The sequence below is a fragment of the Lissotriton helveticus genome, chromosome 10 (assembly GCF_964261635.1).
Source record: "Lissotriton helveticus chromosome 10, aLisHel1.1, whole genome shotgun sequence".
Lineage (NCBI taxonomy): Eukaryota > Metazoa > Chordata > Amphibia > Caudata > Salamandridae > Lissotriton > Lissotriton helveticus.
The window spans coordinates 101178819-101205231 of record NC_136071.1 but is presented as its reverse complement, the minus strand read 5'-3'; the positions used below and the strand labels follow the sequence as shown (position 1 = coordinate 101205231).

At 48.0% G+C, this 26413-nt stretch overlaps 1 protein-coding gene across 1 annotated transcript in view; it reads right to left on the bottom strand.

Annotated features, from left to right (window-relative positions):
* HS3ST6 (heparan sulfate-glucosamine 3-sulfotransferase 6) overlaps positions 1 to 25827 on the bottom strand; it is a 154175-nt gene extending 128348 nt beyond the window's left edge. The window contains exon 1 of the mRNA XM_078664183.1: positions 23763 to 25827. Coding sequence (XP_078520309.1) covers positions 23763 to 24145 — 383 coding nt within the window. The 5' untranslated portion in view covers positions 24146 to 25827. The remainder of the gene's footprint in view (positions 1 to 23762) is intronic.
* Positions 25828 to 26413: the final 586 nt, after the last annotated feature.

Here is a 26413-nt window from a genome sequence, read left to right as displayed (position 1 = left end):
GGGCTCTCCAGTTTCCTTCGTTTGTGCCCTTGTCTTCTGTGGGGTTGCACTGTTTGGTCTTGATGGTGTCTTTCTGCGGGCCGTACCTTTGGCCCGCCACCTTGGGGGAACTGGGGTCTCTGTCTTAATGTCTCTTTTCTTTCAGGTGTTTGTGGCCTAGTTGTGCGTAGGTTGAGTCCCGGCTCGGTGCACACCGTGTCTACGTTTCTTCTTCCGCTGGCAGTGTTTCGGACGGTGCTCTTTCCTGGCTCCTGAGGTGGTGGCTCTTCCTTCGCTTGATGTGCGGAGGGCGTTGTTGATCTCCCTGACCCAGGTGCAGGAGTTTCATTCTCCTCCACTTTGTTTCTGTGTTTTGGTCCAGCTCATATGGCGGGGGGGGGATGGGTCTGCCTTGGACTCCGGCTTGTGCCTGTGGTTCTGGTGGAGTTTCTGCTTGCATATCAGCAGTTTGGTCTGTCTTCTCCTCTGGGGTACAGGGGAGGTCTACTTGGGGCCTCTCTGTAACCATGGATGGGGTGCTGGGTGCTTATTAGGAGGGTTTCTTATGGACTGTCACTTGGGCAGTTTATGCTCCTCTAGGTCTCGTTATTGGGGGATCCAGGGTCCTGTTTTTCTGGGTTGGTTGGGTTCCATTGTGTTGGCTTCCGTGTTGCTCACTGTTTTTTGCTGCTGGCTTCAGCTTGTTTGCCTTTTTTGTGCAGTTGTCCTGGCCCGCTTATTGGCTTGGGTACATCTCAATGAGTGAGTCATCAGGGTGATAGGGACGAAGGTGTATGCTGCCGATTATGTACCGGTAATAGCATTACTCTGCATCCTTCTCTCGCTGTGATGACTCAGGCCCTCCCTCCCTTTTCGGCTAGTCCAACTGTGTGGTGTTTGGGCTTGGTACGAAACAAGAAGTAAGGTTGGGGGAGTGGTTGTTATAGGCGAAAAAGGGTTGTGATTGGAGGCACAGGGGCCTCACTGAGTGAGTCATTGTGGCGAGATGACTCAGGGTAGCGCTATTACCAGTAAGTAATCGCAGAAATATTACCCACAAATTTTGGAACTCTGTAGCCATGTAGCAAAATCATGTCCCCTTGAACTGCTGTTACCTGGGGGAAAATGCTGTGGGGTCTCTGTGACCTCCTTGTTTTGTTAATTATTCAATTGTGGTCCCTGAACCTCTCCTATAATCGTTCTGTTTGTGAGGACAGCAGAGTAAGGGAAGGCGGGGGATGGTATTTTTTGATTTACTGCTGTATTGTATGTGTTACTGCAGACTCAGATGAGATTTGAAGAGAGGCTCAGCACATCAGTGAAGGTGTCTCGGACCCCCCACAACATTTGCACTTTAGGTTACAGCTCTTCAAGGAGATGCTGCCGAGTGCATGATTTTACACAGGCATGTGATGTCACTGTATTTGATCTTCAGTGTCAGTGCAAACATTCAAAAGATAAAATCACACCTTTAAGTCTTATGACTATGCCAGTGCTTAATTTGAGCCGGTGGGTTCCGGTGCTCGGCACCAGCACTCAATTGTCAGCATCGGTTCTGGTAACAGTCCACCACATGGTGGCGCTGCCTGTTTAATTTTGAGGTGAGCTCAACAACCGTGGTTAATAAGTCAAATTGCATTGAAAATGATAAATACCAGCTTCTCATGCCAATATTATAGCTTTGTGTGGCCTTAAATAGTCTGACTTGTCACACTGTTAGGAGTACCATTGTTAGGTGTTATGTTGGTACTGTCATTGGCAGCGCTAGCAGGGGCAGTGCTTGGTGCACGCTGCAGTGGCCTTCCGAGCAGGGCCCTGGCACTTATTTTTTTTATTAAGTAAGCACTGGACTATGCACGTATATGTATGTGTGTGTAGGGTCAGATTGATTCTAGGTGTGATAAGAGTATTTATTAAGATTTATCTACTAGCACTAATAGAATAACTGAATGCGAAGCACGGACCTTAGGTATTAAATGGAAGAAAGAAGGATGTAACCCTACAGACTCTGAAACGCTCTATATGCGATCTTGCATTAGAATCCTGGCTTCCCCACTTGATCAACGGTGTGATCCACTCGCTTTACTGCTCTATGTATCATTTTCCTTTACTAGTCAGTCTGAGAGCACATTGAAGCAATTAAGGTCAGGATCTGTGCGCTATGACAGCCTCAAGTATATATGGTTAACCTGAAATAATCTGTGAATCAGTCTGAAGTAGTTTGCACTGATGCATTCGCCTGGGTCTGAGCCCAGGCTCCTTTGAGATCCAGTCAAGGCGCATGATGCACTTTCGAGTCCAAATTCATTTATCTGGTCCTGTTTCCGGATGCATGACACCATCCGTGAAACAACAACCCGGGGCTCCGTTGATGAGCCTGCAGCATCTCTTCAAACACGAGAACATTTTGTTGCCAAAAGAACCGGAAGTGTAGTCACCGGCAGGCCCGGACTGGCCGTTGTGGGCACCGGGCAATCCCCCGGTCGGCCGCAAGGGTGGGGGCCGGTTTTGGGGCCTGGGGGCCGTTTTTGTTGCAGAGCCGTTTTTGCATAGCTGCAAAAACGGCTCTGCAACAAAATCGGCTGAAAAGCGGCCCTGGCAAAGCGCTGCCCCCCTCCCCCCCCCCCCCCGGGGGGTGGGGGGGCTGGCCGAGCACTTTGCCAGGGCCGGTTTTGGTTCCCAGTCCGCCTGAGGTCACCGGTCCTTAGTCGCAGGCACTTGGCTCCAAGTCACGTGTAGCGCTTTCAGCCAGTTCGCCATGGACTACTTTGCCACGTGCTGCCGACCGTTCCTGTACGTATGAACCACAGTGTTAAAGGCACTTTATACAGTGGCGGACGCCAAGCTCTTCTAAGTATTATTATTATTATTATTATTATTATTGATGTATTCTGCGGGGCAGATAAATATATATTTAGCTCTAAGCCAGACAAAGAGAAACAGGAAGTCTCTATTGTAAAACCAGAAACCACGCACACTCACTGCTACTGCTCCGTGGAGAAATGCCCATCAAGGTAACTTCAAGTCTGCGGCCGGACACCGGCGGTTCCAGGGAGTCTGCGCATTTTACATAGGGTGACCAGAATTTTAAAGCAAAAAACCGGGACATTTCACAAAAATAAAAGAAGTACACTGGGGCTCATTTATGAGGCCGTGCGTCACTTTTGCACCACTGGTGCGTCACTTTTTGTGACGCACCAGTAGTGTTAAAAAAATAGCCTTGTTGCGCCACATTTACAAAGTGACACATCTAGGTAGATGCGTCACTTTGTAAACCCCTGCGCTACATTATAACTGCACCAGGTATAATGTATGCAAGAGGGGCGTTTTGACGCAAGAAAGGGTCGTAGAAGTGACGCAGTGAAATCTATGTGATTTCACTGTGCCACTTCTAGGACACAAATGCGTCAATTTCTTACGCCTCCCTCACAGCAGGCGTAAGACTGACGCAGGCCCTTTCACATGGGGCTTGCCCCATGTGAAAGGATACATTGCTGGAGTTGCATCATTTTTGTGACACACTCCAGCAATACGTCACTTTTGCGCCATACAGATACGTCAGAAATACTGACGTATCTGTAACTCCTTGTGCAATGATGCGTCATACTGTAAATATGACGCATCATTGGTGTCGCAAGGAGGGCGCAGTGAAAAGTGACGCATCGCTGTTTTCACGCAGCGATGCGTCACTTTTCATAAATGAGGCCCTATGACTTTACGTCAAGCAAGCGCACAGAATGACAGTGCTCCTCAGCAGAGAATTACAAAACAGGCAGTAAGAACATACATAACATGCAATTTTTAAACCCAGAAGCTTGCCTGTGAATTAAATAGCTTTCTTGTAACAACTGCTAACTATCCCTGCTTTGTAAAATATAAAAAACACCTCCCCCATTTTTAGTCGACCCGCTCCAAAAACCGGGACATGAGCTGCATTTCTCGAAATCTGCCCAGACAGCTGGTGAAAAACGGGGCCCGTCCTGGCAAATCCGGGACGCCTGGTCACCCTAATTTTACACCCACAAAAAGTGAAACCCCCAGAGTTAGAATGCCCGGATGTATGGCTAACATGGGGTTCTATGGGCGTATGAACATCTGGGATTAGGGCAACATAAGGATGTTACAGGTTGGCGTTCTAGATTGATGAGGGCAAAGAAAAGCAGACATTTTTCGAGGAAACTTCACCTGCTTTCAGTAGTCCCGTTACTTGCATTTACAGGGTGTCCTCTATAGGGGCCAAAACCCAGAAAGGGCCCAGGTAAGGAGTGTCCATTTGGAAGTATGTCTGCAAGGGACGAGGAGCGCTCATGGCAGCGGCCCCTGGTTAGAAGCATTATCAGGACAGACCCCCAGATGGTGAGTGTGCAAATGACCTACACCGAGAATGCAAGTTTACCCAATGACTCAATGTCACCAAGGACACGTGTTCCAGTCAAGGCTTTCACTGAGCCATCTTAAGCATTCTGGGAGATGTGGTCCTGCTACGGAGCTTAATTTGTAAAACAATAAGTGCCAGGGCCCTCATCAGGAGGCTACACAGCTCTCGCTATCTGTTGCTCCTGTCAGTGCTGCCAATGACAGTACCAACACAACTTCTAACAATCACACTCCTATAAGTTTGACATTTCAGATTCCTCCAAACCCAAAGCTATAAGAACAGCTTGGACGGCAGGTATTAGTCACTTGTTATGTATTTTGGATTAATAAACAACTGTTGTAGTTCTCATCTCTAAAGCAGGCAAACAGCGACACCATGTGGTAGACAGCCATAAGTGTGGGTGTTGACAATTAAGTGCCAGTGCTGAGCACCGGAAACCACCAGCATAAATTAAGGACTGTCCTGTTATCCCTCAAGTGGACTACAGTTTTATATAGAATTTTTTTGTAGAAGGAGAAACCCAACTGGATAAGGAATGGCTTGGCTTGCATCCACTCGTCTTTTAACATTAATAAAATACAAGGGGGCTGACAGGCGACATAATCTCAATTGGAAAAGCCATAAAGCAAGAGGTCTCCAGATGCAGCGAGAGGAAGAAACTTGGACAAACTCGATGTGCCCGGCGAGCTTTTCTGCCTTCACCAGAGCCATCAAGTGTCTCAAGTCCATAAACGAATCCATTTTAGGAATTGGATTTCCATTCGTAGACTTGAAGTCTAGATTTTCTAGTGTGAGGGATAAACAGAATTACAAATCCCAAACTGCAAATTTAAAAAATGGTTTGTATGAGTTACTCATGGCTGGACCTAGGAAATGTAAGGGTTCTGCATCAACTTTTGAAATGGAACCCATACCAGATGAAAGCCCATGATGTGGCGCCGTTTTTAATGAGCGAACTCTGCTTTGCCTATGCTGGTGGCACCCATTATCAAAGCAGTGCTGACTGGGACCACTGGAAACATGGAAGGGAGGTGCAGAATAAAAGGTGTGCTCCTTTTATTCCAAATTATACAACTAACGCCTGGAGCCCTGACTGGTAAAATAATTCGACACGGATCGAAATTGTAAGTGTCATAAACAGAGCCCCAGGCAGTCTAAAATGTGTAAATTGTGTTTTTTTTAATTTTCTTTAAAAGTTCTGTGACCGTGGAGTTGACCTGTGGGTCAGTTGTTTGTCATATAATAATGCCCTGACGTGTTATGGTCTGGAGTGGCACTTGCCACCTGGGTATTAAGTTCACGGCAATGCCCTCATCTCTAACAATATGCAATCAGAGGTCCAAACAAAAATAAAACCTGCCAGAGAACAAAAAAAAGGTCGAGATGAGAAAGGCACAATGTTAGGATCCCGGGAGGTATTCGACACTGCGGCGCTTTAATAAAGAGTTCTTTGAGACAGTCGCTCCATTCTTCACCCTAAATGTGAGACTTCGAGCCCCAGGGTGTGGAGTGGGGGAGGGGGGTCACAGAGGCACCCGCAGACCTACTCTCTGCACCCGCCTTGACTCCTGAAACTACAGAGATCTCTCGCCAGCGGAATCCCCCTGCGCCTTCAGACCCAAACCACAGCCGCCGAAGGTGTCACGGAGGGGCCAAAAACTGTCCAGCTGAGAAGCGTGCCGACGACCTGGGAGGGAAGGGGGCACACAACAGCTCCCTTTGTTGCAAAGTGCAACAACAAATAGCTAGGGACTTTCCTTCGCTGAGTGCAGTGCTTGATTTGTAATAAATAAATAAGTGCAAGGGCTCTTGTCAGGAGGCCACCACAGGTTGCATCACCCATTGCACCTGCCAGCATCCCCAGTGACAGAACCAACACAACTACTTACTATGACAGCCTACAATTGTGACAGATCGGACTATTTCAGGCCCCCATAACTATAAGAATGGCTTCGGAAACAGGTAATAGTCATTTTTAATGTTTACTGGATTAATAATTAACCATTGTTGTGCTCATCTCTAAATTAGCCAGACAGAGCCACCTTCACTTCCACAACCGCCGGTGTTGATAATTAAGTGCCGGTGCAGAGCACCGGAAGCCACCAGCTCAAATTAAGCACTGCCTGTGTGTTGTTTGCATTTATGTATTTTTGCAGTGCACCACGAGGACACATGACTTTGTACTCTTTGCAGTTTTTTCATGGTCTTGGCCAGTAGTACTTAACATTTTGAATTCCGGGGATCCCCACTTAATCATTACTGGGATCCGGGGATCTCCCCCTGCCCCCACCGAATCATTATCAGAAACCGGGGAACTCGGATTAGTCATTACTGGAAGCCGGGCACCAAAGTCCAAGCAATTTTAATGATTTGGACCACAAAATAATGCATCAAAATACATAAACAAGCATTCGTCAAACAAATATATATACGATTAAATATTTTATTTTATTCACTAACAAATATGTAAAATTAGAAAAAGTTATTTGCTGGGAAGTTTGGGTATGTTCTAAATTCAGCAAAGGCTACCCATAATCTATATTATATTCGGTTTGATGCACCTGCACTGCTCCCATGAATCTTACTGAAGATACCAATTAAGGGCCAGATGTAGGTAGGCATTTACCGGTTGGTAACGGCCGAATTCGGCCGTTACCGACCGGTAAATGCAATTTGAGATGTAGGGCCCTGTATGTTACAGAATCGGTAAATTTACCGATTGGTAAATTTACCGATTCTGTAAAATACCGAGTCGGTATTTTTACCGAATCTGGAAAATTGATACGTAGGTGGGACTCTTCTGAGTCCCACAAGCATTAAAAAATCGGTATTTTACCATCAAATCCTATTTGATGGTAAAATACCGATTCAGGTGTGCATGCACATGTGTGCATGCACACCTGTGCCATATGACAGGCAGACCTGCCCTTAGGGCAGGTATGCCTGCCACATGGCACCTGAACCCGTTTTGGGGGTGCTAGAGGGTGTCAAAGTGACACCCCCTGCACCCTTGTGACATTCGGTATTTACCGAATCGGTAATTACCGACCGGTAAATGCCCAATCATTCCTATGGGCTTCAAAGCCCATAGGAATGAATGGGCGTTTACCGGTCGGTATTTACCGATTCGGTAAATACCGAATTTTACCGATTCGGTAAATGCACATCTGTATTTACCTACATCTCGGTACTTATATTTTACCACTTCTTAAATACCGAATCGGTATGATTCGGTATTTAAGAGGTGGTAAAATAAATTTACCTACATCTGGCCCTTTATGTTTAGCCTCCAAATACAAATTCCTTCACATGTGTTTAATTTCTGCTAGTGGGTTCAGGAGGAGCCCATTCCACTCATTTTTGTGGACCAGGAATTATTTTTATCCTCAGACTTTGACCCAGAGCAAGAAAGAAAAAAGGGAGAGAAAGGTGGGAAAACAGGGACGAAGAAGAACCTTGGAGAGTGAGGTAAATAGTCAGGAAGTGACGGGTGGTGCAAGGAGGAGCGTGCTGGACTCAAGACTAGTCAGGCTTAGTATTCTGCAACCCCAGCATTCAGTAGCATCGGTGGTGGGCTCCTAAGACATCTTTGGACCCCTCTACAAATTAAGCACTTACCCATCTCCTTCTAAAGCCAGTCTTCCTCCCAGTGGCACTGAGCCAGCGATTTTATTGGGGTGCATCACGACTCCTTCCTAGGTTAGCTCCAAAAGGTTGTCTGAAGCCTGGCACGAAAACACCTTTCCCTGCTGCCAGGATATCAGGGGGGTGGCAACTAAGCACGGAAGGAAAAGAGTGATGGACCGAGCCCTCTCCAGGGTCATGTCTACCATTAATACAGCAGGTGCAGTGGCACCAGGGCCAAGATCCCTGAGGGGCCCATTGAACCCTGATAGTTGCTGTGTTTTCTGCCAAACAGATGTTAAAGGGGCCATTTTCCTTGCTTGCACCAGGGCCCAAGGCATCTTTTCCACGCCTCTGGCCTTCTCTTTAATCACTGACCAGATGAATGTCAATTAATGCCCCTTGTCAGAGGTGCTGTCACTCATCCGACCTGACAGAAGTGCCGCTTCACAAGTGAATCCGAGCTGAACGGAGACATTTGAATACAGGATACATTTTCGTGCTGTCTAAAAATGCTAACTATTTTCCAAATTAAAGCGAACAAAATGTGTTTGAAGCACTGACAGGCAGAATATGTTGCTTGGGGTAGACAAGAAAAAAAAAAGAAAAGACATGTTTCTTGAATGCAAAATATTTCTACTATGGTTAGGTGAATAATCATAAAGACCACATAGAGAGTACACAATATAGAGTTGTTTCTTGGTGATTAGTGGTAGGTGTTACTTACTAGCCTGCTCAGTGGCTGTTGTTTTATCGACCCATAAGAATGAAAGCTATAGTAAGCCCCGCTGGGATCCAATAAAAACAAATTGCTTAATTTTGTGCTTTACACTACATTTCAGAGAACTGAAAATGACAGGTGTCACTATTACCCAATTTAATTGTTCTCAATTTATCAACCTCAGAGGGATTCAAGGGCGATTGCTAAGATTTAAATTGGGGACTTGCCACTCACTGCATTCATCAACAGCGAACATTCAGCTCGCTGAGCCATCCTGCCTGCTACATTCATTCAAATGCATAACCCCACTAAGCTGTCTGTGACCTACAGATGTGACACAGTGAGTTGCAGCAGACAGATTAACGTTGTTAGCTATTTATTGTACCAGTAATGGAAGATGTTATGTATATTGAGACGTTCGCAAGGTGTGGCTCAACAGAATGAGCTCTCTTACCTGCAGATACGCTTGGCTACCAGACGTAGCTACCAAGGTCGCTCAGTGGGTTAAGATTCTGATTGTGCCAATAGCAAAGCGATACCAAAGGGGATGATGGACGGAACACTGGAGCAAATCAAACCCTCACCCCCAGTCAACTGATCTGGGTTTTATCCACCATCATTCTTTAGCTCACTCCACCACCCCAGTTCAGACATGGCCATATGCAAATCAGTCTGACCCTGTGCCTCATGGGAACAGTCCAGCCTGAACTGCCAAGCCATGTCTTCCCTGGACCGGAAACAAGCAACCTGGGACCGGTTTCTGGCTATTCGGCCGTCATCAGCCAGGCTGCTTGAAGGTCGTATGTTTAAAATTTGATGAGGCCAACTCGGTTTTTCATTCTTAAAAGTTTTTAGAAATGAATATCACTAAATTGGATAATATTAACTCAAAGGCTATAGTATAAACTATAATTAAACACAGATACAAATGTGTAAATGTTTGCAACTCATATCTGAATGTGTCACTTTTTCACGAGGGCTGTGCTCATAATCCAGATTTTAATGAAATTAATGGTTATTTAATCTTGTCGCAGGCATTCCCTGTGCCTCTGAATTTATTCATCGCCCTGGTTAAATCATGGGGTGGTGGGCGAAGATTTACACTTCGTGGCGGGTGGATGAGTGCAGCCCCTCGACCACACTGGGTGAGTGGGTGTTTGTTCGGTTTGATGACATTTGTTTTGCTGCCAAGAGCTAAGCAGTAAGCATTTCCCTTTCCATGTGTGTTATTACTAATGACACCCATTAAGGGTGTGAAAGGTGTTTAACAGCATGGTTAAAAGTAACTAGGAACTAAACTGAAAAACAACTCACTCCCATCTATGGTTCTGAAACCTGATCCATAATCTGAACCACATTTAAAGCCAGATGTACGTACAAACAGTGGGGCAGATTTACTAGCCCCGTGCGCCACATTTGCACCGACATTGTGTCACAGAAGTGACGCAGCGGCGGCGTAAACCATGCGCCACGTTGCGCCCTATTTACAACGTGAAGCATCTAGAGAGATGCGTCACGTTGTAAAGCCCTGCGCCACATGAAACCTGCGTTAGGTTTCATGTGGGCGTTTCGGCGCATAGGGGGGAGGGGTTCCATCGCAGGAACGCCTCGTAAAAGTGCCTGAGTGAAATCTACAAGATTTCACTCAGTCACTTTTCCGACTCCGCTGCGTCAAAACCTTGCACCTGCTTGAAGCAGGCGTAAGGCGTGACGCACCATGTTGAGGATAGGCCAGGTTGGAACAGTGCTGGAGTTGCGTCGCGCCCGCGACACAACTCCAGCACTGCGCCAACCTTACACTAGCAGATGCGACACGCATCTGTTTATCCTTGCGCCATGATGCAAGGATGATCTGTGGTGGCGCAAGGGTAAAGGGATGCACCAGGAAACGTAAATCTGCCCCTCTGGATGCAAATTGTGCGCTGTCTATTGGGTCTATTTCATGGAACCACTTAATTGAGATTCAAAATGAGTCGCAAAAGTTGTGCTGCGATTTGGAAAGGCTTTTCAAGATCATAAGGGTGCTACGCTCTAAAAGAACATGTGACCACTTGCAGACCAGGTGATTTTGAGAATTGCAGGGTTTGCAACAACATTTTGTTTTAATATATCTGGTCCTTATATCTAGACCCTAGTCTTTCAGTGATTAATAACAATAAATCATTAAGTGAAGAAGGCCAGAGTTTGTCCTTAGGAGCCCCCCCCCCCACTTGTGCAACAGAATGCCATGCCTGCCTAGTCTTGATTCCATCTCATACCTCTATCTTTCTTTGCCGTACTCTTCCTGTCTTTTTGTCTCACTCTTGCAGCTTCTTTTTCATTCCAGCATATTCTGTTCGTCACTGTTTTCCTATTTTTCTCTCACTCCTTCGTTCTCTTTTTCCTGACTTTCTCTCTCTTGTTCTGGGTCAAAATCTGATGATTCGTAATAAAGAATCCCAAGTCCCAAGACATGCGTGCGGATGCCCACCAGCTGCATCCCCTGCCACGCATTGATCACTGTCTCCAGTGCCTCAGTCGTAAGTGCCACCCCATCAGTAGATCAGGGTACCACATCTGTGCTGTGCACTCTCCTCAGTCACACAGAGAGCCTCTTGCCTCGGTACGTTCAATGAGCAGCTTACACCGGGGCATTCTTGTAGGTAGCGCCTGTTACCAACACTTGAAAAAATAGCGCCCAGAGGAGCAGTGCTCTCTCACCTCTTGGTATTGGCTGTTCGGTGCTACATTCCGCCCCTATAGAGTGCTTATGTTCTTATGCTTGGGAGACTATTTTTCATCTCAGATGTGCACTGAATAATCATACAATAAATCAGTGCATTAACTGGAAAAATAGAAATACTGGTACCCAATACCAGAGCACCAGCTTGCTTCTGAGAAGTGGTGCTACTCTCCCATTGGAAATATTGCCTCTCCGCTGAGAAGTGCTGGTACTCTCGCTCTAAAATGAAGAAGTGCGTGTACTCTTCCTCTCAACTAAATAAGTGCAGGAGCTCTTGCTCTCAAATGAAGAAGTGCATGTACGCTTCCTCTAAAATAAAGAAGTGCAGGGACTCACGCTCTCAAATGAAGAAGTGCGTGTACTCTTCCTCTAAAATAAAGAAGTGCAGAGAATCACACCCTCAAATTAAGAAGTGTGTGTACTCTTCCTCTCAAATAAAGTGCAGGTACTCTCTCAAAAGAAGAAGTACGTGTACTCTTCGTCTCAAATAAAGAAGTGCAGGTACTCTCAAATGAAGAAGTGTGTGTACTCTTCCTCTCAAATAAAGAAGTGCAGGTACTCTCTTAAATGAAGAAGTGCGTGTACTCTTCCTCTCAAATAAGGAAGTGCAGGTACTCTCTCAAAAAAGAAGTGTGTGTACTCTTCCTCTCAAATAAAGAAGTGCAGGTATACTCTAAACTGAAGAAGTGCGTGTACTCTTCCTTTCAAATAAAGAAGTGCAGGTGCTCTCAAATGAAGAAGTGCGTGTATTCTTCCTCTCAAATAAAGAAGTGCATGTACTCTCTCAAATGAAGAAGTGTGTGTACTCTTCCTCTCAAATGAAGAAGTGCAGGTACTCTCGCTCTCAAATGGAGAAGTGCGTGTAATCAGGGCACAAGTCCTAAAAAAATAAGTGGGGGGACGCTTCAAGTTGGGTGGTGTCCCCGGAAGTGACGTCACAACAGGAAGTGACGTCACGAAATTTGCCGGTCTCCGTCTGAAATGCGTGAATACATACAATAAACAAGTAGAGGTATAATACTGCAATAAGTGGCAGTCACTCAAAACACAAGAACACACCCATTCTTCGGATTACAGGGTTCTTACAGACTCGGGCGTAGGCACTACGGGCATATGTCGGTGTCCCTGAAAGTGACATGCTCGGCGTGTTGACAGCGCAGCTCTTGAAGCCTTGGCGCCTCTGCCTCGGCTGTGCTCTGAGAAAGGCTGGCAAGGGGAGGGCGCGAGGTGGAAGGGGAAATCAGTCTGAGGCTCGGGTGCATTTGAAAGGCTATAATTCACGCGCAGGTGCAGTCTCGGGTACCGCTCCATCATTTGGGCAGGGGGGACGGCGTCCACCCGGTAAAAGCCCCGTAAAATAAGTGGGGGGACGCCGTCCACCCGCGTGGTACCCCGACTCGAGCCCTGCGTGTAATCTTCCTCTCATGTAAAGAAGTGCAGGTACTCTCTCTTTCAAATGAAGAAGTGCAGGACAGGTACTCTCCATCTCAAATGAAGAAGAGGGGCTTCAAAGTTCTATACAGAAAGGCACGCACGACACTTCTGCACGTCAGGTTGTGAGTCATAAAAGATGGCTAGCACCGCCTGTTTCAAACAAGAACATGCCAGTGTGTGATGGGCAGCTGTTACTGCCACAGCCATCGTTTGTAACCCGGCTGCACACATACAGCACCACAGCGACTTTCTTCCTATATATTTCCAGTGGTACGCATAAACATAACATGTGTATTTGTAAAGCGCACTTTCATCCAAGGTATCTTGGCGCTGCATGACAGATGTTTATTGTTACCCAACAATGGGGAGAACTGAACACTAAACCCCACAGGTCGAGCTGGCCCATTCCCGGCGGATTGGCACACACCTCGCACACAAGACTGCACCACTGAGCCTCACAAAGACCAGCCTGTCTTGGAAACCACAAAACAGGAGGCTGGGACCTCGGGCAGCCCCTGCCACCAGCCAGCGCATTGCACGGAGACAAAAACACCTTAATACAAAGAAATAAACAAAGCGCGGCAGAGGGTAGACGTGGGCTCAGCCTCCAGGGTGCGCTGCAGCTTGGGGACACTTTGTGACCCTCTTGGGTTCCCCTACAACCAGGGCACAAGTCCTAAAAAAATAAGTGGGGGGACGCTGTCACCGGAAGTGATGTCCCGGCAGGAAGTGACGTCACGAAAGGTGGCTTGCACCATCGGGCTCATTGCCTCCCCTCGCTCACCCCTTAGATGTGATTGCATCTGAGAAGTCGGCGCGTGTGCAGCGTGCTGTGAGCTCCGAGAGAGGCCAAAGAGTGAAGTCCAGCTGTTTGGCGGGGGGGGGGACGGCATCCACCCGGTAAAATAAGTGGGGGGAAGCTGTCCACCCGCGTGGTACCCCGACTCGAGCCATGCCTACGACACTCTTACCAGATAGAGACAGCAAACGCACACTCTATTGAAAGTTAAAAGCACTGCAACCTGAAATAAAGGCGCCGCAGATTATTAACAACAACACCCACTCACTGAGTTTGACAGTCACTGCTGCGCATGTGCAGGGAATGAAACCGCGAACAGAAGTGGCAGGAATTGGGAATCCAGTTAATTTTTGATTCCGCACAGAAAAATGGCAGAAAGTTTAAAAACGTTGCAGAAACACAATACCCTTAGCATTTCGTGGACATTTGCACCACATGTGTACATCAGTGGCACTGTGCGGATTTCTCCTCGGTGGGAATTCCCGGTTACACCCCGTTATCTTCTACACTGTAATTGGAATTGCGTAATTAAGCCTGTAATTAAATAAAAAACCACTGCATTGATGTTGTGCCACTGAGTGATGACAGCGTGTGCAGATCAGTGTACGCGGTGTGCGAATGGGAAGTGCTTGATGCGTGTACACGCAGTCCCCACACATCACCAAGAAATAAAACTTCACTTATCACCAGATGTGCGAGCGCGCACAGATGTGCGCTGTCCGGAAATAAATGTACAACTCCCCATACCAAGGGGTCTATTAGGATGGCGGGCGGAGCGCCACCGCCCAAATGGCGGTGGCGATCCGGCCGCCATTGCCCTCCGCCCGCCTAACATTTCCCCCCGCCATATTACAATGGAAGTGGGGACCCAGGCGGACGAAAAGACCGTTTGCCGATAGGCAATCCACCCTATTGCCTACCGGGGGGAAAAGACCTGCAATATGGTGGCGGTGCCTTCCAGGCACCGCCATCCATATTATGATGATGGCAGTCTCATGCTTTTCCATGGCGGAGACTCCGCCATGAAAAAGCATGCGGAGAATGTCTTTGGGGGCCCGTTGCGGGCCCTCGGGGTGTTGGGGGGGTGGATGGCTGCACTTGGGGGGTACCCATGGTACCCCCCGACATTTGCATGCACATTTGTGGCAGGTGCTGAATACAGCACCGCCAGCCACAATGTTAAATATACAAGATGCAACCGCCATGGTGGAGGTGGCATCCTAATTAGAGGTGCGGGACCGCCGCACCACTGGCGGCCGTCCCAGCACTGCTACTGTGCTGGGCAGACTGGAGTCCACCCGCCATCCTAATAGACCCCTAAGTGTCTGTAAACACAGAAAGAAAACACAGAGGCACACAGAGATCAAAACACAAAGAAGGAGGCCCAGATCTACACCACATATATGCACCACCTACACACAGATATCTACATACACATTCTACACAACCATTGATCCTCCAAAGATCCAGATAGTCACAACAACACATAAATCACACTCTTCCATAAAAAAAACACCTGCAATCATGCTAAGAGCAAAGAATGGTACTGAGAGATTTGAGACTTCAGTCGCTGCTCTTGCTGCTGAGGGAGCAAACTGCTGGATGTGCCTGACACAGGTCTATCCTCAGGCCTCCTAGTCTCAGCAGGCACCCCATCTAGCCACTCAGGACCCAAAGCCTTCTGTCCCTCACCTGGCTGTTGAACGCGAGCCCTACACATGCGATACTCACAGATGCCTCGGTCATGTCACTCAGCTGTTGTGAGGAGATGTATCTTCTGGGCCCAGCTGCACAGTTATCCTTTTCTTTTTTATTTAGGGGGGTCTGGAAATGTGGACCTAAAGTTTTAAATGTACACTTTTGGAAATGATGACTTATTTACCCAGAGGCCTCTTGGTCGGTGTAAGTGCACAACCATGAGTTTATTATGTACACCCAATAAATATCCCTACATACACCCATTCCCACCTCCAGTCAATGTCCGCCTCCTGACCCACATAACAATCTTTTTGTTGTTGTTTTGTAATTCTTTATTAAAATTTAAAGGCAAACGTATACATATAAGTCCTGCACAACGAGATGGACACACAGGAGTCTATTGATAATATAGCTTTTAGTTTGCTATTAAAAAGAAAGACTACATAGAGTATAAAGGGAGGTAGGGAAAAGAAAAGATCAGATAGAAGACGAGAAGCAATGTTTAGGACAACACTATATGATGTAGTGATGGAAATAATGCTACTCAGAGAAATCCCCAGTGGCTAAGATTCATTCATATATTCTTCCTTCTCTTTTTTTTCTGGTCACTTTTTGCAGTACACCCACTCCCTATAGTGCCCTCACTATGCATTGTGCCCGTTGTCTATAATGTGCTCATTAACCATACACGGGCTTATTTCCAAGCCCCTTGCGCCCCCGGTACGTCACATTTTTCCATATTAAAAGTGATGCAACGGCGGCGCAAGGAGCTTGTAAATAAGCCACACAGTGTCCTTCAACCGCGCTGCACGTGTTAAACTCACTGTGCACTTTGTCCATTTTATGCTGATTAAATTCACTTTTTCCCTGCCCACACAGCGCTAACTGATCATGATGTGCTCCTGGTCCATACTCTACTCACTATACACGCTGTGCCATTTGCCCATGCTGTTCTCACTATGCACACTGTGCCCATTGAATGCAAAGGTATAAGCCCAGGCAGAAATACAAAACAAGAACTGGCTATTCAAAAAACAAGATATACACAAACAGAAACACAATGAACTGTACTGATATATAAAAATTTAATTATATTGATAAAAAAAGATTAAACACATATAATCCCATATACATGATATGTTTGATACAATAAAATAATCTGATTATTACACCTTACAGCTCTATTACTAGAGGAACAATAAAGTCATCCCAGATTGTATGAGGGGGACAGACAACAGCCCCCCTCATACAATCTGGGATGACTTTATTGTTCCTCTAGTATCATTATCAGAACAAATGTCTTTTTTTAAATAATAATCAGATTATTTTATTGTATCAAACATATCATGTATATGGGATTATATGTGTTTAATCTTTTTTTATCAATATAAATAAATTTTTATATATCAGTACAGTTCATTGTGTTTCTGTTTGTGTATATCTTGTTTTTTGAATAGCCAGTTCTTGTTTTGTATTTCTGCCTGGGCTTATACCTTTGCATTGAACTACTTTCCCTGACCCAGGAATTGTATCCTAACCAAGGGGTCCTTGTTATACTACACTGTGCCCATTGCCCATGCTGTACTCATCATGCACCAAGCTCACAATCAATACTGTGCTTATTAATCACACTTTTCCCAGGTGTCAGCTGTGTGCTCCTTTAACACACGGGGCCCTTTTTCTACACTGTGCACTTTATATACACTGATGCCATTGCCCATACTGTGCTCACTTTTAGGCCTGGGCGGAGTTTGCGGGAGTTCTGCTTGCGGAACTCCACGAGGTGACCAAAAAACTCTGCCACGCTACACGGAGTTCTGCAAGTGGGGGAGTACATTTGGTCCTGCTGTTCGTACTGATTTTTTTTGCACCAGGTGTTTGTCCCACAGTGGAAAATCAGCGCGAACTGCACCATGCGCAAGAGGGTGCTGCTTCTTTCTGCTTCTCGAGTAGATGTTCTACTTGGGCGGCAGATTCTTCAATGCGAACGGAAAGTTTCTCAATGTGAGCGATCGCGGCCATCCGCGACCACCCGCGTTGAGAAATCTCGCCGGGAGTTGGTCTGGAGTAAGATTTTCCTCGCTCACGCTTCCTAGCTGAACGTTGTAGAGCGCGAGCAAGGATGTAGCCTTACGGCTAGAGCTGTCGACTTCGAAGCTGAGGAATCAGGTTCGAGTCTCGGCAGCGACGCTCAACATCCTGAGATTCTGGGCAAATCACTTAAACTCCCCATGCCCAACAAAAATTAATGTGTCTGTCTGTAACGCAACTGGTTCTCATGTAAAGTGCTCTGATACCTGATATCTTCGGGTCTAGGTCGCGCTATATAAAACTCTAAAAAAATAAATAGTAATAACTTCACTCCACCATGGGGAGTGGAATTTTTCAGGAACTCTGCACGCTATGCGGAGCACGGAATGGAAGAACTCTGTAGGCGGAGCGGAAATTCACGTCCAAGCCTACTCACTATACAAGCTGTGCCCATTGCCCATACTATGCTCATCATATACACCAGTGCCCAGAGTCCATACTCTGCTCTCTGTACACGCTGTGCCCACTGTGCCCACTATCAATGCTGTACTCACTATACAAGCTGTGCCCATTGCCCATGCTGTACTCACTATACAAGCTGTGCCCATTCCCCATACTGTACTCACTATACAAGCTGTGCCCATTACCCATACTATGCCCATCATATACAACAGTGTCCATACTCTGCTCACTATACACGCTGTGACCACTGCCCATGCTGTACTCCCTATACACACTGTGCCCAATTGGCCATGCTATGCTCACTATACACACTGTGCCCAATTTGCCATGCTGTGCTCACTATACACACTGTGCCCAATTTGCCATGCTGTGCTCACTATACACACCTGTCCAAAGTTGCACAGTGTTGTTTGTAAGCACTAGGCCTTTAATCACACTGTGTGCAGAAGTTGACAGAAAAAGCAGCCAAAAACACATATTTCATATGCCTATGCGTAGTGGAATTACATTTTGCTTTGGGTGCAATGTTGCAATGTTTACTGCATAATTATGTATTCACCACACTCACCACATATACCCCAGCTGCTGCATGATTTAAAACTTTAAACAAAAAAATGTTTCTAATTTAAACAGATCAAAAGTTACTGAAATAGGCCACTTGTTGTACGTCGCAGTGGCAAAACACTTATAAAGTTAAATTGGTCGCCTTCCAGCTTCTGATTGCTGTGTTTAGGTGTTAATTTGATACTATATTGCTACTAATGAGATAAACCTTCTTGTCAGACAGAATTAATGTATGTTAAAGTAATAAAATAGCAAAATAAAAGTGCTACAGCATATGCCACATTACACCAAATAGTGTATCTTTTCTTACCGCATAATTTAATCAAACCTGGTACTGGGCTCATGGTCCCCCTCCTGCATCGGTGCAGGGATGGAAGGGGGTACCGGCCTCGGAGAGGAACCCCAAAGCACTGCACACTGCACAGCAGCGCCCACCCCTTCACTGAGGCAGCCTGCAGCAAACTAGCGCCTACTCTGTACCAGTGTGCGCCTAGAATGCAATCCTTGCGCCTAGAAGCTTCACGCCAAATGCGGTTCCAGATTTCACCCCAGTGGTCTAGCTACCATTGGTGCAACAGGGGCCCAGAGCCCTGAGGGGCCAGCTTGGAGACAGAAAATGTAGGAAAAAAAGAGGAGGGAAAAAGGCAGAGGTGAATGAAAGAGTGCAGTAGGAACGAGAGAGAGTGCCAGTGGATAGAAAAAGATCAGAGAGCGATGGAGAAGAGAGAGAAGTGAAATGAAGCGAAACAGAGAATGGATGGAGAGAGAGGGACAGACCGAGAGACAGGGGGGGAAAAGGAAGGGAGTTGTAACTTTTTTTTGTCAGGGCTACTTTGAGTTTCCAGACTAGCCCTGAACCCCCAAAATTTACCCCTGCGCCTAGAAGCCTCTTCTCCTGTAGTACTGAAAACCCCCATCTTTTGTGCATCCGAATTAGGATTTTATAAAGTTAACTGAATACATTTGTGATCAGCCCGCATAAATTATCAGCACAGATGTATGGATGAGTGCATATCATGTTTGGGAAAACCCACAAAGTATTAAAAATTGCATTTAAAATATTTATGTAGTGTATAATAGACCTCGGTCTCACTGTTTACAATAAAAGCCATCGCCCGGCTTACATCCCTTGCTCTATCTATGCTGTAAATAAGGAAGCAGCCGCGGAAAAGTTTGTTTAATCTCTTACATGTTGGGGCCGACGAACACCAGGTGAGACCCCCTAAATCCATGACACACTCCCAGAATCCCTCCCGTTTCCCCCCTTTTGGCCACCCCACTCTGTGCATCCTATGCTTTTCTTTTTATTGGGGCTTGTGTAGCGCCTGTCCAAGTCAATGGTGTCTTCACAGCGGTACATAAGAGAAGGAAAATTACAAAAGTGTGTAGAACCGTAGTCGGCTGAGATGAAAGGCTACTTGTACATGGTGGTTTCAACATGTGTAGACCGCCGAGGAGCAGACACAAAGGTCTGTGGGCAGACTGACTGTTAGAGCAATTCCAGAATTGAGCCAGGTCAGTGAGAGAGGAAAGATAATAATAAAAATAAAAATCATCATAACGCTAAAATCAAAGCTATAAAGCTCTGTAAAGGTCGTATTCACAGGTAGGAAATACTCTTGGGCTAAAGAAGTGAAAGCGAATACCGCAAGGGATTATGGAAACAGCAGGGCAGGGCTTTAAATTGCACAAAGCCAGCAAATGGAGAGGCAACAAGAGCAAATATTAAATATGAAATATCCATTTTGATAAATTGAGACACATATCCTTCGTAAATACAAAAAATGTCCAAATTTTAATCAAACAAGTCTTGACACGATGATAACAGCCAAGAAATCAAAACATGATGATCAGCAAAACAGCACAAGACAGAAGGTAAGGTGATCAGTGAAACAGCATAGAAGACAGCCAACGCGTTTCGCCCGATTAGGGCTTCCTCAGGGCAGAATATATTCAGATAGACTACAGTCCCGTTGAAAAGAAAGTCAACCGCTAGGCTATTTAAAATACTGTGAATATGCAGCATTCAAAAGAAGATCCGAACAGAAGACGATGCTTGGTGGAGTGACAATTCAAGAAATTGAGTATCAATAAAGTATCTGAAACCGGTTCAATTCTCAGTCATTCACGTAAGAAGTGGAACATGGGGCACTCTGATAGGCACCGCACTTTGAAGAATTCAGAGTCAAGGGGTCGTCTCCATTCCAACCGAGAAGTCTTCCAAACGTGAAGACCTTCAACCCACGATTTTCGCGCCAAATCCCTTAGAGAGTCATTTTCTTTCTTGATTTCCCTTCTCTTTCTAAAACGCAAGAGCAGCAACATTGTGGTAGGGTCAGGAGGGTTTTAATTGGAAGCTTTTTCAATATTATATACAAGCCATAGTTGCAGCTTATTTATCTTATGCAACTAATAACCATTGACAAAGCCAATAGTTCTGACTTGTTGTAGGTACGGTGTTACTTATTGTATCATGCATCTGGAATCTGGATGCAAAGACAGAAACAGCAAGTGGGGCGGGACACTATGCTAAACACAGATTTTTAGCGTGTTTTAGAGCCACGCCCCTATTTATACTGGCCACGCCTCTTTGAGAGAAGCCCCAGTTTTTTCATCCCATTTAAAGCCCTGCAGCCGGGTTTTCAGCTTCTCTTAAGCTTGGGCTGCTCGCCTGTGTTCCTGACATTCTTCGGGCGAATGTTCCAGAGTTCAGTCGCCAAGTGTGAAAAAGACGGTGGCCCGCACCCTCACACTCGCAGGGCCAGCAGTGATGTCTGGGGACCCAAGGCCCACGTACAGCCGCGTGGGTAACATCCGGCCCAGGGGTTTAAACCTTTACATTTTGGGATTTGTAGTCCTGCGTAAAACTGATTGAAAATCAGGACTACAAGTTCCAGAATGCAAACAAATCCTGGAATGGATGAGCAAAACAATGATGGACTTTTTTGTTGGGAGGGGGACAGGGGGATATCCCCTCGGTTATGCAGGGTTTGGGGTTCAGAATTACTTTGTTAACATTTTGCTCCACAGGCAACCAAGTTAAGGAGTCAAAAGATGGAGATATGTCTTTTTGGAACACCTCGTCTACAGCTACGGCTTGCATCAGCTGGAATCCGCTTAATCCTTAACATCATTTCATGATGACCAAGATCACCGCGGCGGCGGCAGTTGAGCCGCGATCGCACAAATGCAATGAGCGGTGCCCCATGAGTAACAAGCTGGGATAAAGAGAATGTCTAGACTGCCCCAGCTCTAGGAGTCCAGCCCCACCCCCGTGTTTTCCGAGGACCTTTCTCTTGAGCTTAAATTGATGCCCGCCCTGCTTCCCGAGCGCTCAGAAATCCACCCAGTCAGCAGCCAATGGCTCCCTGCGCCTGCCTAGGAGACCATCCATTCTTAGCAGCTAGTGAAACCGCTCTATTCCCATAGGCCCTAATGAGACCCCCCACAGACATCTGCTCCGAGCGCCTAGAGGACCACCCATGCCCGGTACCAGTACTGCGTCCCTGCTCCCATAGCCCCTACTCGCTTCACTCGCAGACATCTGCTCTGTGCGCCTAGAAGTCCATCCTTTCTAGATACCGGTACACTGTTCCATATGCCCTATTAGCTGCACTTGCAAATATATGCTCCATTGCGCCTTGAAGTCCATCCTTTCTAGACACCGGTACATCTTGTTCCCATAGGCCCTCTTAGCTGCACTTGCAAACGCCTGCTCCGTGCGCCTAGAAGTACGTCGCTTTCAGGGACAGATACTGCACCTCTGCTCCAAGAACACTGTTATCTTGACTGGTAGAAATCGCCATTGTATTCAATTTAAGGCCATGTGTATTACGCACAAGGCCTTATTAGGTAACGGTACACCTATTATTAGATCTATCATTCAGCCTTATCGCCCTTCCAGGTCGTTACGATCTGACAATAAACAGTTGGCAGCAGTCCCTAAAATAAGGAAAGCAGGAAGTGGTGGACACCGCTTCGCGTACAACGCCACATAACTATGGAACCGTTTACCCCTTTGGCTTCGCCTTGAACCGAACTACCTGACTTTTCGTAAACTTCTCTAAAGACCTTTTTATTTCCTTAACTTCTCTCGAACCCTAAGTGGCCTGTATCAGCGCTGGGATGCCCCCGGGTAGCCATGTGCTTTCGAAATGTCTTTCATTCATTCATTCACTGGTAGACACCCACTAACCTCACCTCGAAGTCAATCCCTTCGAGGCACTTGTGCAAGGTCCATGCTCCTATAGAGATTGCTACCTATACTGACAGACGCCTCTTCCGTGCGCCACGAAGTCCATCCCTTTAGGTCTGCTCCCATAGACTTTTCCAGCTGCGCTAGCAGACACCTGCAGCGCGCGCCTCACTTCCTTATAGTGCCTTCATGTCACTATAATATCCTGACCAGCCCGCGACCTCTGTTCTAGTCGGACCACCCCCTCACCTCACACCGGAACGCTCTAAAACCCTGCGCTCACCCTTCTAACCCCAGCATGTTTAAATCTCCTCTTCTACCTATACCAGTCCAGCTGCACCCGCTCACTCTTGCTCCTGAAGCGCCCAGAAGCCTCTCGATTACTAGTACCATTTAATCCCACTTGATCACCCTCCACCCGCAACGCCTCCGCTCCTCTAACTTGCTACCAGTCCAGTCCCACCCGCTCACCAACAATTGCAGCGCCTGGAAGATACTCCTACAGGCGCCAGCAGCGCCCAGAAGCCTCTCGCGTACCTGTACCAGTCCGCTCCCACTTGCTCACAGTTCATCCCCGGCGCCTCGCGCTCCTTTTACCTGCACCAGTCCCGTTCCTCCCCCGCTCACCCACCCCACCACCGGCAGTTCCTGGAAGATGCTCGCCCCACCCGCAGCGCCTAGAAGCCTCTCGCTTACCTGTACCAGTCCAGTCCTACTTGCTCACACTCCATCCCCAACGCCTCGAGCTTCTCTTACCCGCTCACCCACCACCTGCAGTCCCCGGAAGACACTCTCCCGCGTCCCCACCCACCCGCAGCGCCTAGAAGCCCCTCGCTTCTCTTACCTGTCCCAGTCCAGTCCCACTTGCTCACAATCCATCCCCACCGCCTCGAGCTTCTCTTACCCGCTCACCCACCACCTGCAGTCCCCGGAAGACACTCTCCCGCGTCCCCACCCACCCGCAGCGCCTAGAAGCCCCTCGCTTCTCTTACCTGTCCCAGTCCAGTCCCACTTGCCCACAGTCCTTCCCCAGCGCCTCTTGCTCCTCTTGCTCGTACCAGTCCCGTTCCTCCCACGCTCACCCACCCCACCACCTGCAGTCCCTGGTAGATGCTCTCCCTCGCCCCATCCGCAGCGCCTAGAAGCCTCTCTTACCTGTACCAGTCCAACCCCTTCTCGTAGCCGCGGTCGAAGAAGTGGGGTTCGGCCCCCAGCGCCCGCACCTCCGGGTGGATCCGCAGGAACTCGAGCAGCGCGCGCGTGCCCCCCTTCTTCACCCCCACGATGATGGCCTGGGGGTAGCGCCTGGTGCCGGGGCCGCTGAACACCGGCAGCGGGGCGCTTTCCTCGGAGTCCTCCTCGTCGTCCTCCGTCCCGGGCGCTCCTCCCCCGAGGGGCCCTGCTCCAGGGGCCCGGGGGTCGCAGCAGGGGCCACTCAGGCAATAGAAGAAGTAGCTGCAGAGAATGATCATGCTGAGCAGGAGGGGCCCCCGCGGAGGGGCCCTCAGCAGCACCCCCAGCTGGGGGGCTCCTCCCATGAGGGCCGAGGACAGGTCCCCGGGAGCTGGGGCCGCATGCTCCCCCCTGAGGGGGACACTGCCCCCTCTTGTGCTGCTGTGCCAACCTCCTCTGCACCTCAGGTGCCAGCAGAGCCCTGACACCCGGGGGTGCCCAGCAGCAGGAGCAGGGCCTGCAGCGCCCCCACGGGGGTCACCAGCCGGTGCCAACCTGTCCAACTCGCCCACTCGGACCAGCTCTGAAGTGCACACACTTCAATGCCTGGCCAATTGTGCCCACAGTCTTAAAATGGGACAGGCTCTGTCCACAGACCTTGAAATTGGACAGTCTCCGCCGATACTCCTTAAAATGGGACAGTCCCCGCCGACAATCCTTGAAATGGGACACTCTCTACCCTGTCGTTAAAGTTGCACCATCTCGGCCCACGTGCCTCCACAGGAATCGACTCTGTCCACCTTCTTGGAAACAGAGCCTCGTGACACTGGGTCCACTCTGTCCGCAGCCCTTACTGTTGGAGCACTCTGTCCACTTTTCTTATAGAAGGTCAAGGTCGCACACAGTCCTTAAATCGGGGTCAACTTTGTCCGCACTTTTTTTCCGGGAGTCAGCTCTGTACACTGTCCTGAAAATGGAACCTGCTGTGTCCTCTCTCCATCGCCACTCTGTCCACATTCCTCATCTGGGATCAATTCTGTCCTCCTCTGAGACCAGCTCTGTCCACTCTCCGGCACCTTGTCCAGCTCTGTCCACACTCCTCTGACATCTGCTCTGTCCGCACTCCTCCGAGGTCAGCTCTGTCCACACGCCGCCTCCGAGGTCAGCTCTGTCCACACCTCCACCTTGCTGAGCTCTGTCCACTGCTGAATCGCGGGGCGCGCGCTGTCCACCCTTCACCAGTGGATCTGTCCTGTGCACTCCTCTGGGATCCGGTGGTACAGTCCGCCCCTCCGTGTAAAGTTGGGTGTGGCTTTGCTCGCCCTCGCGGATCTGCTGGCCACGCCTCTTTCCCACGTGCTCCGTGGACACCTCACTGGTGTCTGTTCGGATCTTATCCTGGTTGGGTCTCGCTGTCTTCTGATTCTACTCTCTACTTGATCTGGGACCAGTTGTTTCTTTCTTTCTACGCCGTGATCCGTCGCTCCCGCTGTCCTTTCGATTTTATCCTATTGAGATCCGGCTCCCGTCTGCATTTTCATTTGGATCAATTCTCCTACTCCGCTGGGATCTGTTCCTCCACCCTTGTTAAGCTCAGATGTATTTCTCTTATTCCTAGAACATCTATTCCTCTTCCTCCGTTGGGGTTTTTTCCTCTTATTCCGCTGGTGTCTTTTGCTCTGTTTCTCTTATTTCGCTGGAGTCTGTTCTTCTTACTCCGCTGGGATCTGTTTCTTTTATTGTGCTCGGCGCTTTTCACTTTATTCCGCCGTGGGATCTATTCCTCTTGCTCCACCGGGATCTGTTTCTCTTATTCCGCTGGTGTCTGATCCTTTGTTTATCTTATTCCACTGGTGTCTGTTTCTCTTATTCCCCTGGGATATATATATATATAAATATATATAATTTCGCTGGAGTCTGCTCGTCTTACTCAGCTGGAGTCTGTTTCTTTTATGCGCGCGGCACTTTTCACTTTATTCCGCCGAGGGATCTATTCCTCTTGCTCCACCGGGATCTGTTTCTCTTATTCCGCTGGCGCTGGGATCTATTCCTCTTATGCCACTGGAGTCTCTCGTATTCCGCTGGTGTCTGATCCTTCGTTTCTCTTATTCCACTGGTGTCTGACTGTTTCTCTTATTCCGCTGAGATATATATATACATTTATTTATCTTATTTCGCTGGGGTCTGTCCCTCTTATTCCGCCGTGGTAATCTGTTGCTCTCACACCACAGAGATCAGCCCCGCCCCCTCTTCTTCCAGTGGGATCTGTCAGGGGCTCCTTGCTTCGCCCCTTACTTCTTCGGATCTGATCTGTGGCTGTCTGTGCTGCCAGGGTCTGTGTAAGTCACGCCAAGGGTCCTGTCGCCTAGAAGCCCCCGCAGGGTTTGCAGCGCTCTGGGAGCTGTTTCCTTCCCTCCTTTTGAAGTTGCCGTTCGCATTGAATCCCGGCTGCACTCTCTGCGCTCCAGTGAGTAAGGCAGCCAGGCGGGGCCGGGCAGGGAGGTGTGGCAGAAGAAAGGGCGGGGAGACATAGGTCGGGACAGGGTACTTATGAGCGGATGGAGGGTGAAGGGGCACCCCAGAATTCCCACCTTGAATCCAGACGGGGAAGGTCCCAAGCCCGGGCAGAGTGG